General features: G+C 40.5%; 1 protein-coding gene across 1 annotated transcript; it reads left to right on the top strand.

Moving 5' to 3' along the window:
• The first annotated feature begins 4,686 nt into the window (after nt 1-4,686).
• On the top strand, nt 4,687-5,658 carry LOC147001460 (olfactory receptor 1P1-like). Its single transcript, XM_085829272.1, has one exon. The coding sequence runs from the start codon at nt 4,687-4,689 to the stop codon at nt 5,656-5,658; it is 972 nt and encodes a 323-aa protein (XP_085685398.1).
• Nucleotides 5,659-15,138: the final 9,480 nt, after the last annotated feature.

Genomic DNA, 15,138 nt, shown 5'->3' with positions numbered 1-15,138 from the left:
CTGCTTTACAAACTGAATGAGACAGGGTGCCAAGAGAAGCAAGGCTCCAATGGCTAGTAGGGGGCCAAGGAGAGGAAGAACCCATGCTACCAAGGGGTTAGAGTACCAAGGGGTAAGGGTGTTGAGAGTATATCATGCCTAGAGGTTCCCCCTGAGTTCTTTGAGCATTTGTACATCTTGTTCTACCAGCCCAGATTCATTGACATAAAAACAACATTTCTCCCCCAGCAAAACGCAAGTTAAGCAGTCAGTAAGTCCAGAGCTCTCTGGTTTTGGAGAGCAACTCCTGCTAAGGAGGTTATCTGGCACTTAAGAGACTCAAGGCTGTCTGTAGTGGAAGCCACTGCCTGGTCAAGCTTGTCTTGGAAATCATTGGCCAGATGCTGTGTTTGGATGAGGGCTGCTCCAGCAGTTCCTGTTGCACCCAGAGAGACAGCAAGGCCTAGTCCAATGAACAGAGGGATGAAGATATTTCTCTTTTTTTGGCTTTCTCCCATCTGCAATGTGAGTTCTTCGGGTTCATAGAGATAAACCTGGGGGACAATTATCATGGGGGTGCAGGAGCCTTGAAGCGGGGGAGGGGAGAATACAGGCACCTGTAGTGCCTTTGCACCAGAGGAGGGCAGGAGGGTTAACACATACTTATTTGGTGATAGTGATGCCATGGACACATGTAAGATGGGATTTTGAGGAGGGTCCTACAATGCAAAGGGGCGGGGGGGTAGGGCAAAGAGAGGAATGTCCTGTGCTTTTCTCGTGGGTACGGGTTCCATGGAGGTCATGAAGGGAAATGTTAATTGGAACAGCTGATAATAACGGTCAGGAAAGAGAAGCACAGAAAAAACATTGGGAGGAGTTGGGGTGGGTTGTTAAGGAAAGGAGGTCAGCTGCATATTGGATGTACTGTAGCCAGGAGAGCATAGCTCACAGCTCCTTCGGAGACTGATTTTCCTGTTGGATAATGTTAGCATGAGTAAAGACTGATTTGGAGGCAGACACAAGCTCATGAGAGATGTGCAGGTCAGCAACTGAGTATTTGGCATAGCCATTGGGGTAAAGTTTACCCATGACTCCGGTCTGCCAACATTCATCCCATGGATCGCTGATTGAAAGCTGAAAATGAGTTTTAAGGTTGGTGAACATTCTGCCACCATGACTGGTGGATTCCATTCTTCAGCTCCAGTATTTGCAACCTCCATATGTGGAGAGCTCCTGGAGACATTCACTTGTGTTTAGGCAAGGAAAGCAGAGAAAAGGGCTGGGTTTAGTGGAGATGGAATCTGGGTATAGGGGGATCTCAATCCGAGCTCGACATCCTTCTGGTGGACAGTCCTGGGTCCCTATAATTTTGTTGTGTCCATTGTAGGTTTCTCTAGCATAAAATCTCCAATGGTAGGTGTTGGGAAGGCTAAGGGGAGGCTGAGCAGCAGTAGAGATAGCATGAAGAATAACAAAAAACAGCCAAGAGAATAGAGGAGAGGGGGGCTTGTGGAGGGCAGATGGCCTGGGCAGCAGTCACCAGGTCATGGATGTCCTTCCAGGAGATCTTTTTATCCTTCTGGGTGTGGCGTTTCCTCTGCTTCCTCTTCCCCTTCCCCTTCTTCTGTCCTTGATCTGCCAGTGATAGGCGGGCCATCTTCTTGGTTCACCAAGTGGTGGTGTCCAACATTTCTGGCAGGAACTCAGATAGGCTTAGGCTGGTCCTATGGAAAGACACAAGCAAAACTCCTCCCAGTTGTAAGGAGGAGGTCTGGTCCCTTCCAAATTCCATCCAAAGGATCTCACCATCATACTAGAATGGGGGGAAGGGGTGGCTAATTTTGGTGTATGCCGATGGAGGGAGATAGGAGGATGTTTGGAGTTTTTGTAGATGTAAAATATGTTTAGGGTAGTCAGAGCCATCATTAACTGTACATTAGGGGGGATACGTAGTTGCGTTTTGTTTTAGGAGTTGGGCTTTTAAGGTTTGATGTGTTCTTTCTATTATTCCTTGGCCCTGAGAGTTGTGGGGAATTCCCATATGATGGGCAATTTCCAAGTGTGTGCAGAAGGTTTAGAATTGATAGCTAGTGAAGGTCAGGCCATTATCAGTTTTTATCTGTTGAGGAATGCCCATGATGGCAAAGGAGGAGAGCATGTAATGAATCAATCTTTTTGAGTTTTCACCTGTTTGGGCTATGTACCATATAAAATACAAGTATGTATCTATGATGACAAAAACATATTTCTGTCTACCGAATTGGGGAATATGGGTGACATCAATTTACCATAAGACCTTGGATTTAAGGCCTCAGGGGTTGGTGCCCATCATCTGTAAGGCTGGAGTGGTAATGAGGGATGCACAAGAGAAACATTTCTTTATTGTCCTCTAGAGTTGAGCATGAGGGATGTGGGGAAAGCGGGCCTGAAGCCCCTTTATATTTGTGTGTGTGCATGAATGAAATTGATCTGCTTGTTCAGTGGAGGTCATGAATGTCCCTGTTGAGGCAGTTTGGTCAGCGAGTGCATTTCCCTCAGATATAGGACCTGGCAGGGGACTATGTGATTGGACATGCTGGATATAGATGGGGGAGTCTCTTTCCTGTAGGAGGGTGGAGACCTGTATGAGTAGAGGGGAAAGTGGGTTGGCATCTAGTTTGATGAAGGATCTTGACAACCAAGGGAGCAAATTGACAGCATATACACTGTCTTAAAAGAGGTTAAGGGGGCCCTTGACTACTTTTAGAGCTAGATAGGTGGCATATAATTCTTTATATTGGGGGGAGTGACTGGGTAGCTCTTTTAATTGGAGGATAGAGGGTTCATCTTCAGGGAACTAGTATATTACTGCTGCAGCTCCCCCATTTCCCCCATCAGTAAAGATTGAGGGGGCTCCTGCTATGACCCCATTTAAGAATAATTATGGAGGCAGCCATCACAACAGAGGGAGGGCAGAGGCCCATTTTTCATCAAGGTAATGGTTGTCATTTTGTCCTGGGAATCCTATTAAGCTGATATCAAAGCAGGAGTGATTTTTGATTAGCCACTGAATATCAGAGAGGGAAAATGGGATAACAAGAATGCCAGGTTCTTTCCCTAGAGTTTGCAGGGTTCTATCCCTGCCATTTTTTAATCATGCTGGTGAGTGCATCTACCTCATTTAAAATTCGGGGTGCACCACCCATCGGTATGTGGAGCCATTCCAGTACCCCCTGAGGTTGGTAAATGGCCTCCACAAGTGTAGGGTAAGAGTTAAAGAAGAGGATCTGTATAGGTTTTGTTGGGTCATACCTATCAAGAGCCATATCTTTTAGGGCTGCATTGGCAGAATTTAGAGCTTGGACTGCCTCTGGGGACAGTGTTCTCAGGGCAGAGGGACTTTTGTCTCCTTTCAAGAGGTTAAAGAGGGGTTGAAGGGTGCTTGTAGGAAGAGGGAGCCAGGGCCAAAGCCAATTGAGGTTGCCCAGAAAGCTCTGGAGGGAGGCGAGAGTTAATTTTTGAGGGAAGGAAAGGGTGGGATTGAAGGGACATATTGAAGTAAGGATATCTCTGTTCCTAAAAATGCAATGGGTGGAATAAGTTGGATTTTGTGAGGGGATATTTTGAATCCTAGGGCAGATAGGGAGGGCATTAGCTGGTCCTTAAGTTCAGAGGGCAAGGTAGAAGAGTCTTACCAAACAAAATATCATCCATATAATGATAGATACAAGGTATCTATAGATACAAGGATAGTCCTTTGTCTAAATAGGGTTTTAATGCAGTGGCTACAGCCTCCAGACAAATGATTGGACTGATAGCCATTCCCTGTGAAAGAACAGTCCATTCATTTATCTACATGGTTTATTGTTCCACTTAGCATTTCCTTTCTTTTCATTTTTTAAATGAGCTCTCATGAAGCCCAGAATAGACTCAAATTCACTATGTAATACAGGTTAACTATTAACTACTCCTCTTTCTAACTCGACCTCTGTAAGCTAGAATGACAAGTGCTAAACTCCTGTACAGCTTTGCAATTCTAGACAAGAGAGGTTTTGATCTTCTTTTTTCCCATTCCACTGAAGCTTTGAAGTATAGTCTAAATATCACAGGTTTTCTCTAAGTAGATTTCTTATCTACTAGAAACATGGCTTCTAGAAGACTGGGAAACATGAACTGTTTTCTTCAGAATATTACATTTGTGACACTAATGGATCAGAACAGTGCTGCTCATAGATCCAAGAATGCTTTGTGTAGGTATGGCAGACTGAATCAAATGATCTAAGATTTAGATGTAGGTAGTTATGTCCATCTCTTGAGATTGAAAAGTTGTCTGGGTAAACATTATTACTGAGTAAGTTATTTGGCACTGAACCAAGAGAGGAGTTGGCATTTAGTTGCTATAAAATATATGAAAATGACTGAACAAATCTTCCTTGATCTTCAGAGCATAGCTAAGTAAACCTATAGTACAACTAGAGACACGTTAGCCAAATAAAAAGCAGAACAGTGTGCAAGAAGACTATTGAATGGTCGTCATTTACATCTTGCAGAACATTCTGGAAGAGTACCTTCAGCAGGCTACATGAAGTTCCTATGCATATGCCAGATGGTTATGATACAAACACTGTCATTTTTTCTAGAGATCAGGGAAAGGTTTGCTGAGTACGCGACTAGAGTGAAACGTCTCAGAAAGCTAACACAAAACTTTCCTTATTGACTTCTGTGCTCATGGCAAGAGGAAACCAGACCAGCACCTTTGAGTTCCTCCTCTGGGGACTGTCAGATCAGCCACAGCAGCAACACATCCTCTTCCTGATCTTCCTGGGGATGTACCTGGTCACTGTAGCAGGGAATCTGCTCATTGTCCTGGCCATTAGCACTGATGTACGACTCCACACACCCATGTACTTCTTCCTTGCCAGCCTGTCCTGTGATGACATACTCCTTGTCTCCACCATAGTGCCTAAGGCCCTAGTGAACATCCGCACCCAAAGCAGGACCATCTCCTATGCAGGATGCCTGGTCCAGCTCTATTTTTTCTTGACTTTTGGAGACATGGACATCTTCCTCCTGGCCACAATGGCCTATGACCGCTTTGTGGCTATTTGCCACCCTCTCCACTATAGGATGATCATGAGCTTCCAGCGCTGCTCACTCTTAGTGACAGTCTGTTGGACCCTTACAAACCTTGTTGCCATGACACACACCTTCCTCATATTCCGGCTCTCCTTCTGCTCTCAGAAGGTCATTCCAGACTTCTTCTGTGACCTGGGACCCCTAATGAAGATCGCTTGCTCTGAAACCCGGATCAATGAGCTTGTGCTTCTCTTCTTGGGAGGTGCAGTCATCTTAATCCCACTTTTGCTCATCCTTGTGTCTTATATCCGCATTGTTTCAGCCATCGTCAGGCTCCCTTCTGCCCAAGGAAGGCGTAAGGCCTTTTCTACCTGTGGGTCCCACATTACTATGGTGGCCCTGTTCTTTGGGACTGTGATAAGGGCTTATCTATGTCCCTCATCCTCTTCCTCTAACTCAGTGGTAGAGGACACAGCAGCTGTTGTCATGTATACAGTGTTGACTCCCCTGCTGAACCCCTTCATTTACAGCCTTCGAAACAAAGACATGAAGGGAGCACTGGTCAGAATTCTCAAGGGCAAAGTCTCCTTCTCCTGGGCCCAGGGACTTCTGCAGAGAAAGTGAAGATGTCCTCAATCTGCTCTGCTGAGGATCTTTCAGAAATGTCTACCTCGATTGTCTCTTTCTGAACCCCTTGTGTGCTTTGTCACACTCCACTCCCTGACACTCTCCTCAAATTTCTCAGATATGAGGAAAGTGAAAATGACTCTTTAGAATTTGATTTTTTATGAATGGCTTCTTTGTTCATTTATTTTATAACACGTGCCTCAGAATGATGGTTTAGTCAATGACAGATGGCATATAAGACAACTGTTTCTATGGGGACAATTATTCTGGAGCTGAAGACTTTTTTTGTTTTTGTTGTTGTTTTTGAAGTACTTGTTGTAAATGTCCCAAAGAAAATGAAGATTTTGAAGAATATCATCCTTCAATTTTTTGCTCATATCTACCCTCCCCCATTCCATTTCTCTAATGTTCCCCCACATTCCACTTTCAAATTCATGTTCTCTTCATCTATTGTATACACATTTATACATGTACTCACAAATATATATCTCCTCCTGATTCTAATATTCCTCACAAGCACAAGGAGTGTTGATTAAATAGTAGGGTGTTGGCAACTTACCACAGTTGCTTTCCATAAAGAAAATTGATTCTTGCTCATTAACAGCAGCTGATTTCACACAGCACTTAATCTGTGGGTGGGATCTGGCATGGTCTTGTACAAGCAACTATAGATGTTGAAGGTTCATGAGTGTAACATCCCTGTCATATCCAGAAGACATTGTTTTGAAGAGTTCCTCCAGGTTCTCTGGCCATTACACTCTTTCCATCCTCTCTTCCACAGTGATTCTTACCCTCTTTTGACCTTGTGTTTTATTGTAATTACAAACACATTTCCCCCATGCCCCAAAGAGTGTAGCACATGTAGTTATACACAACACAGAGCAATGATGGTGGTGAAAAAGACTAGGTGGTAGTCTATGTATTCACTCTACCGTTTGTCATCATTTTAAAGGAAACTCTTTCCACTTACAAAAATATTGTGTTGTTCTGCTAAGAACAGATTCGTACTTGTGTTTACACAGTTCCTGACTACATCAGGAGGATACTGAGTGGATGACCTGAATCATTTATGTTTACGTCTGTACACTCTTTAAAGTTCTCACAATGATGGTACTGTCTGACAGTTTTCAGAATCTGTTCTCAGTTTTGAGATATGTGTGACAGTCCTTTTTGAATCTTTTCTCATGGCAAACTGTATCTTTCAGGATTCATAATTCCAAAAGTCTGTGGAGCACTATGGAAGAGGGTAAAGTGGATTTATTAAATAATTTTGTTTTATTATCATTTGATTAATAGTTTTATCATATATAATAGAATATATACATTATATAATATAAATTAACTAGATCAAGTTAATTAATTTGAAATATTTAAAACTTAAGAATAAAAATCAAGGCACCTGGGGGAGCCATCTTGGGTCCCGGATCCCTCAGAAACTAGTCTGCAAAGGTGAGAATGTAGACTACAGAAGCTACACAACTTCTGGGACTGGCAGAAGCAACACAGCTTCTGGAACAGGCCCAGTTTTGGGCCTTCATCTTCAGCCAAGAGGCAGGTCCGAATGCCCGATATCTGTGCACCTTCCCTGCAAGAGGAGAGCTTGCTTGCAAAGAGTACTCTGACCACTGAAACTCAGGAGAAAGACAGACTCTCAGGCCTACTGACAGAGGTTAACAGAAACACAGGAGGAACAAGCTCCAACCAGAGACAACTATAACAACTGCCTCCAGAGATTACCAGATGGCAAATTGCAAATGTAAGAATGTTACTAACAGAAACCAAGACCACTCACCATCATCAGAACCCAGTACTCCCACCTCAGCCAGTCCTGAATACCCCAACACACCCGAAAAGCAAGACTTGGATTTCGAATCATATCTCATGATGGTGGTAGAGGACATCAAGAAGGACTTTAATAACTCACATAAAGAAATACATGAGAACACTGCTAAAGAGGTAGATGTCCTTAAATAAATACAGGAAAACACAACCAAACAGGTGATGGAATTGAACAAAACTATACAAGACCTAACAAGGGAAGTAGAAACAATAAAGAAAACCCAAAGTGAGACAACGCTGAAGATAGAAACCCTAGGAAAGAAATCTGGAACCACAGAAGCAAGCATCAGCAAGAGAATACAAGAGATAGAAGAGAGAATCTCAGGTGCAGAAGATTCCATAAAGAAAATGGGCACAACAATCAAAGAAAATGAAAAATGCAAAAAGATCCTGACTCCAAACATCCAGGAAGTCCAGGAAACAATGAGAAGACCAAAACCTATGGATAATAGGAGTAGATGAGAATGAAGATTTTCAACTTAAAGGGCCAGAAAATATCTTCAACAAAATTATAGAACAAAACTTCCCAAACCTAAAGAACGAGATGCCCATGAACATACAAGAAGCCTACAGATCTCCAAATAGACTGGACCAGAAAAGAAATCCCTCCTGACACATAATAATCAGAACAACAAATGCACTAAATAAAGACAGAATATTAAAAGCAGTAAGGGAAAAAGGTCAAGTAACATATAAAGGCAGGCCTATTAGAATTAAACCAGAACTCCAACCAGAGACTGTGAAAGCCAGAACATCCTGGACAGATGTTATGCAGAACTTAACAGAATACAAATGCCAGTCCAGGCTACTATACCCAGCAAAACTCTCAATTACCATAGATGGAGAAACCAAAGTATTCCATGATGAAACTAAATTCACACAATATCTTTCCATAAATCCAGCCCTTCAAAGGATAATAAAGGGAAAACACCAACACAAGGAAACTACACCCTAGAAAAAGCAAGAAAGTAATCCTTCAACAAACCTAAAAGAAGACAGCTGCAAGAACAGAATCTCAACTTTAACAACAAAAATAACAGGAAGCAACAATTACTTTTTTTAATTTCTCTTAACATCAATGGACTCAATTTCCCCAATAAAAAGACATAGACTAATAGACTGGCTACAAAAACAGGACCCAACATTTTGTTGCTTACAGGAAACACATCTCAGGGAAAAGGACAGACACTAACTCAGAGTAAAAGTCTGGAAAACAATTTTCCAAACAAATGGTCCAAAGAAACAAGATGGAGTAGCCATTCTAATATCGAATAAAATCGACTTCAAACCCAAAGTTATCAAAAAAGACAAGGAGAGGCGCTTCATACTCATCAAAGGTAAAATCTACCAAAGTGAACTCTCAATTCTCAATATGTATGCTCCAAATACAAGGGCAGCCACATTCATTAAAGAAACTTTAGTAAAGCTCAAAGCACACATTGCACCTCACACAATAATAGTGGGAGACTACAACACACCACTTTCACCAATGGACAGATCCTGGAAACAGAAATTAAACAGATACACATGGACACTAACAGAAGTTATGAATCAAATGGATTTAATTGATATCTACAGAACATTTAATCTTAAAACAAAAGGATATACCTACTTCTCAATGTCACATGGTACCTCCTCCAAAATTGACCATATAATTGGTCACAAAACAGGCCTCAACAAATACAAAAATATTGAAATTATCCCATGCATCCTATCTGATCACTACGGACTAAGGCTGATCTACAACATAAATAGTAGAGAGCCAACATTCACATGGAAACTGAACAACACTCTACTCAATGATTCCTTGGTCAGGATGAAATAAAGAAAGAAATTAAAGACTCTTTAGAGTTTAATGAAAATGAAGCCACAACATACCCAAATTTATGGGACACGTTGAAGGCAGTCCTAAGAGGAAAACTCATAGCCCTGAGTGACTCCAAAATGAAACTAGAGAGAGCATACACTAGCAGCCTGACAGCACACCTAGAAGCTCTAGAACTAAAGGAAGCAAATTCACCCAAAAGGAGTAGACAGCAGGAAATTATCAAAATCAGGGCTGAAATCAACAAAGTGGAAACAAAAAGAACTATTCAAAGAATCAACCAAACCAGGAGCTGGTTCTTTGAGAAAATCAACAAGATAGATAAACCCTTAGCCAGACTAGCTCGATGGCACAGGAACAGTATCCTAATTAACAAAATAAAAAATTTAAAAAGGAGATATAACAACAGAACCTGAGGAAATCCAAAACATCATCAGATCCTACTAAAAAAAGGCTATACTCAAAAAAACTACAAAACCTGGATGAAATGGACAATTTCCTAGACAGATACCAGGTACCAACACTAGTTCAGGATTAGATTAATGATCTAAACAGTGCCATTTCCCCTAAAGAAATAGAAGCAATCATCAATAGTGTCCCAACCAAAAAAAAAAACCCAGGACCAGATGGGTTTATTGGAGAGTTCTATCAGACCTTCAAAGAAGACCTAATTCCAACTCTTCTCAAACTATTCCACAAAATAGAAACAGAAGGTACTCTATACAATTCATTCTATGAAGCCACAATTACTCTGATACCTAAACCACACAAAACTCCAACAAAGAAAGAGAACTTCAGACCAATTCTCCTTATGAATATCGATGCAAAAATACTGAATAAAATCCTCACAAACCGAATCCAAGAACACATCAAAATGATCATCCATCATGACCAGGTAGGCTTCATCCCAGGGATGCAGGGATGGTTTAATATATGGAAATCCATCAACGAAATCCATTATATAAACAAACTCAAAGACAAAAACCACATGATCATCTTATTAGATGCAGAGAAAGCATTTGACAAAAACCAACACCCCTTCATGATAAAAGTTTGGGAAGATCAGGAATTCAGGCCCATACCTAAACATAATAAAAGCAATCTACAGCAAACCCATAGCCAACATCAAACTAAGTGGAGAGAAACTCGAAGCAATCCCACTAAAATCAGGGAATAGACAAGGCTGCCCACTTTCTCCCTACCTATTCAATAGGGTACTTGAAGTTCTAGCCAGAGCAATTTGACAACGAAAGAATACTAAGGGGATACAAATTGGAAAGGAAGAAGTCAAAATATCACTATTTGCAGATGATATGATAGTATATATAAGCGACCCCAAAAATTTCACCAGATAACTCCTAAACCTAATGAGGAGCTTCATTGCAGTAGCTGGATATAAAATTAATTCAAATAAATCAATGGCCTTTCTCTACACAAAGGATAAACAGGATGAGAAAGAAATTAGGGAAACAACACCCTTCATAGTAGTCACAAATAATATAAAATACCTTGGTGTGACTCTAACTAAGGAAGTGAAGTGTCTGTATGATAAGAACTTCAAGGCTCTGAAGAGAGAAATTGCATCTCAGAAGATGGAAAGATCTCCCATGATCATGGATTGACAGGATTAATATAGTAAAAATGACTATCCTTCTGAAAGCAATCTACAGATTCAATGCAATCCCCATCAAAATTCCAACTCAATTCTTCACTGAGATAGAAAGAGCAATTTGCAAATTCATCTAGAAAAATAAAATACCTAGGATAGGAAAAACTACTCTCAACAATAAAAGAACCTCTGGTGGAATCACCGTGCCTGACATTAAGCTCTACTACAGAGCAATTCTGATAAAAACTGCATGGTGCTGGTACAGTGACAGACAGGTAGATCAATGGAATAGAATTGAAGACCCAGAAATGAATCCACACACCTATGGTCACTTGAACTTTGACAAGGGAGCTAAAACCATCCAGTGGAAAAAAAGACAGCATTTTCAACAAATGGTGCTGGCATAACTGGCAGTTATCTTGTAGAAGAATGCCAATTGATCCATTATTATCTCCTTGTACAAAGCTCAAGCCTAAGTGGATCAAAGACCTCAACATAAGACCAGAGACACTGAAATTAATAGAGGAGAAAGTAGGGGAAAGCCTCGAAATATGGGCACAGGGGAAAAATTGCTAAACAGAACAGCAATGGCTTGTGCTGTAAGATCAAGAATTGACAAATGGGACCTCATAAAATTGCAAAACTTCTGTAAGTCAAACGACACTGTCAATAAGACAAAAAAAGGCCACCCACAGATTGGGCAAGGATTTTAACCAGTCCTAAATCTGATAAGGGACTAATATCCAATATATACAAAGAGCTCAAGAAGCTAGACTCCAGAAATTCAAAAAACACCATTTAAAAATGGAGTTCAGAGCAAAACAAAGAATTCTTACCTGAGGAATACTGAATGGCTGAGAAGCACCTGAAAAAATGTTCAACATCCTAATCATCAGGGAAATGCACATCAAAGCAATCTTGAGATTCCACCTCACACCAGTCAGAATGGCTAAGATCAAAAATTCAGGTGACAGCAGATTCTGTCGAGGATGTGGAGAAAGATGAACACTCCTCCACTGCTGGTGGGATTACAAGCTTGTACAACCACTCTGGAAGTCAGTCTGGAGGTTCCTCAGAAAATTGGACATAATACTACCAGAAGATCCAGCAATACCTCTCCGGAGCATATACCCAAAAGAAGTTCCAACTGGTAATAAGAACCCATGCTCCACTATGTTCATAGCAGCCTTATTTATAATAGCCAGAAGCTGGAAAGAACCCAGGTGTCCCTCAACAGAAGAATGGATACAGAAAATGTGGTACATGGTACACAGCTATTAAAAACAATGGATTTATGAAATTCTTGGACAAATGGATGTATCTGGAGGATATCATCCTTAGTGAGGTAACCCAATCACAAAAGAAGTCACTAGATATGCTCTCACTGATAAGTGGATATTATCCCAGAAACATAGAACACCCAAGATACAATTTCCAAAACACAAGAAAATCAAGAGGGAAGACCAATGGGTAGATACTTCATTCTTCCTTAGAATAGGAAACAAAATACCCATGAAAGGAGTTACAGAGACAAAGTTTGGAGCTAAGACAGAAGGATGGACTATCCAGAGACTACCCCACCTGGGGATCCATCCCATAATCAGCCACCAAGCCCAGACACTATTGCATATTCCAGAAAGATTTTACTGAAGGAACCCTGTTATAGCTGTCTCGTATGAGGCTATGCCAGTGCCTGGCAAATACAGAAGTGGATGCTCACAGTCATATATAAGATGGAACACAGGGCCCCCAATGGAGAAGCTAGAGAAAGCACCCAAGGAGCTGAAGGGGTCTGCAACCTTATAGGTAAAACAACAATATGAACTAACCAGTACCTCCCAGAACTCATATCTCTAGCTGCATATGTAGCAGAAGATGGCCTAGTCAGCCATCACTGGGAAGAGAGGCCTCTTGGTATTGCAAACTTTATATGCCCCAGTACAGGGGGAATGCCAGGGCCAAGAGGGGGAGTTGGTGGGTAGGGGAATAGGGCGGAGGAAGGGCATAGGGAACTTTTGGGATAGCATTTGAAATGTATATAAAGAAAATGTCTAATTAAAAAAAGAAAGAACATACTAAAAAAAAGAAGAAGAAATATCAAAATTTTAAAAAATGTTTAAAAGTTTGATTAATGATGTCATGGAGAATGGATTAATGATGAAAATATTGACAAGTAAAGTCAATATCAGATGACAAAGACTTTTCAACTTGAATGGAACAAGTATATATTTCCTCCAAAAACAGGAAATTATAACTTTTTATTGGATAAAAGTTATAAACTATAAACATATTTGTAGATGTTAAAACAAAACTTTTTACCTTTAAGTTAAAAATATTCATGAATACTTTATAATGAGAAGATCATATAATTTTGAACTCTCCTACTAGATGGGTCTTAAATCAATTAGATGGGGCTATTGGTTACCAGTGGTAATCTTTCAGGTCAGTCATTGTTGGTAGGCTTTGCAGCTGTGTAGGATTACTGATTGCTTTCCTCCCTTGCGGCTAGATTACATAACACCATCCCATAATATGAGAGCTAGTCCTCAAAGAGGAGGAGTGAAAGTCACTGTACATTTCAAATGAAAAAAGTAAAGGGGGTTCCTTATTTATAATGACAAATTATGGAGATTAGATTGAGAGCAAAGTATAATGGCACATATGAATAAATATGCTATAAGGAAACATTACTTTGTATAAGAAACTAAATTAACTTAAAATTAAATTTACTTAAAACAAACATTCTAAGAGGTAAGTTTGTCTGATTTAAACGTTATTCGATGTACAGATGTAGCAAATGATTACATTCTACTTTTGAAAAGATATATTTCAGGACAAAATGCCAACGTCAGAAAATAAGGATTATCTAAATACTCATTTAAATTGATTCATATTTACCCCAGAAACACCAATGCCAGAAAAGTCTAAATAAATACCAGAAGAGTGTGTGTGTGTGTGTGTGTGTGTGTGTGTGTGTGTGTGTGTGTGTGTGTGTCTGTGTGTGCATCTGCACGTGTGCACAAGGATTCATGGGTGGTACATACCCACGTGTGGTCTTTGAGACAGTCTCTCACTGAACTTGAAGAACACTAGCTTGGTTAGACTGTCCAGTGAGCCCTGGAGAAGTCGCTGTCCCAACTTTCCCAGGTCTCAGGTTGTGGATGCATACCACTACACTGGCTCTTTATGTGGGTGTAGGGGATCGAATCTCAGGTTCTCATGCTTGAACAGCAGACAGTTCACTGACTGAGCCTTTTTTCCACCCACAGTATTAGAGTATTTAGAGCAAAATTTCTGAAAACATTTGATACTTACCTTAATGTTTTCTTGACACAAATCTAAACAGTGTTAATAATCTATATTTTAAGTCTGAGATAATAATTTGGTGAAGAGCATGAATTTGAAGACTGCGAAGGAATCCAGAGAAACACTTTCTATCCCTAGTGTCACACAAAGGGAACTACAGTCATAATTATGTACTTAATGCTATATCTACAAAATATTTGGTTTTTGTTATACATTTTTATACTGTGTGTTAATTATAAAAAGTTAAGGTCTAGTTAGGGCTTTTCTACCCATGAATATACTTTGATCATATTAACCCTTTCAACTACTTCTTCTCACTTATTCCTCCCCCTGACTTTTCCCTTTCCACTCCTGGTAGTTCCTTGCAACATCCTCTTCAGTGGAGGAGGCTGCATGACAAGTCCAAAAGCTTGGCTGAAGTCCTGAAGCAAAAAGTTTCACAGAAACTGGTCTCCTGGAGGCCCACTGTCCTGTAAGACAAATGTGGTCCAGATTTGCAATAGTCTGTAGAGGGTTTTGTGTACTTTCTTTCAGTATTGTTTTATTATAGGTGCCCCTAAGGAATGATTTGATAAGTAGCCAAGTTAAATTGCACATTATTTCCTGGCCTCCACTGGTGTCCCAACATCCTTGTTAATCATTGAGCCAACCTTGGGCTTAGAATTTCATAAGAATGTTACTTATTCAGACAAAATGCCTCCAGTGTTGAAAGAGACATAGTGAAAGAAAACAGACATTGAAGTTTACGGGATAAGAGTTAGAAATCTCAGGGCAAGTTCAACAAAGTAAACCTAGAATTCTCGTTATACCAGTCATGTATGGCAGACTACATTACATACTAGAAGAAAGTTGGTGGGCTCCTCTGGTAAATGGAGGTTCCCCACAAACACTTTGAATA

Source organism: Mus caroli, unplaced genomic scaffold, assembly GCF_978045245.1.
Source record: "Mus caroli unplaced genomic scaffold, Mus_caroli_1 scaffold_13, whole genome shotgun sequence".
Taxonomy (NCBI): domain Eukaryota; kingdom Metazoa; phylum Chordata; class Mammalia; order Rodentia; family Muridae; genus Mus; species Mus caroli.
The sequence above is the reverse complement of the archived record's forward strand: the minus strand, read 5'-3'. Positions and strand labels throughout refer to the sequence as shown.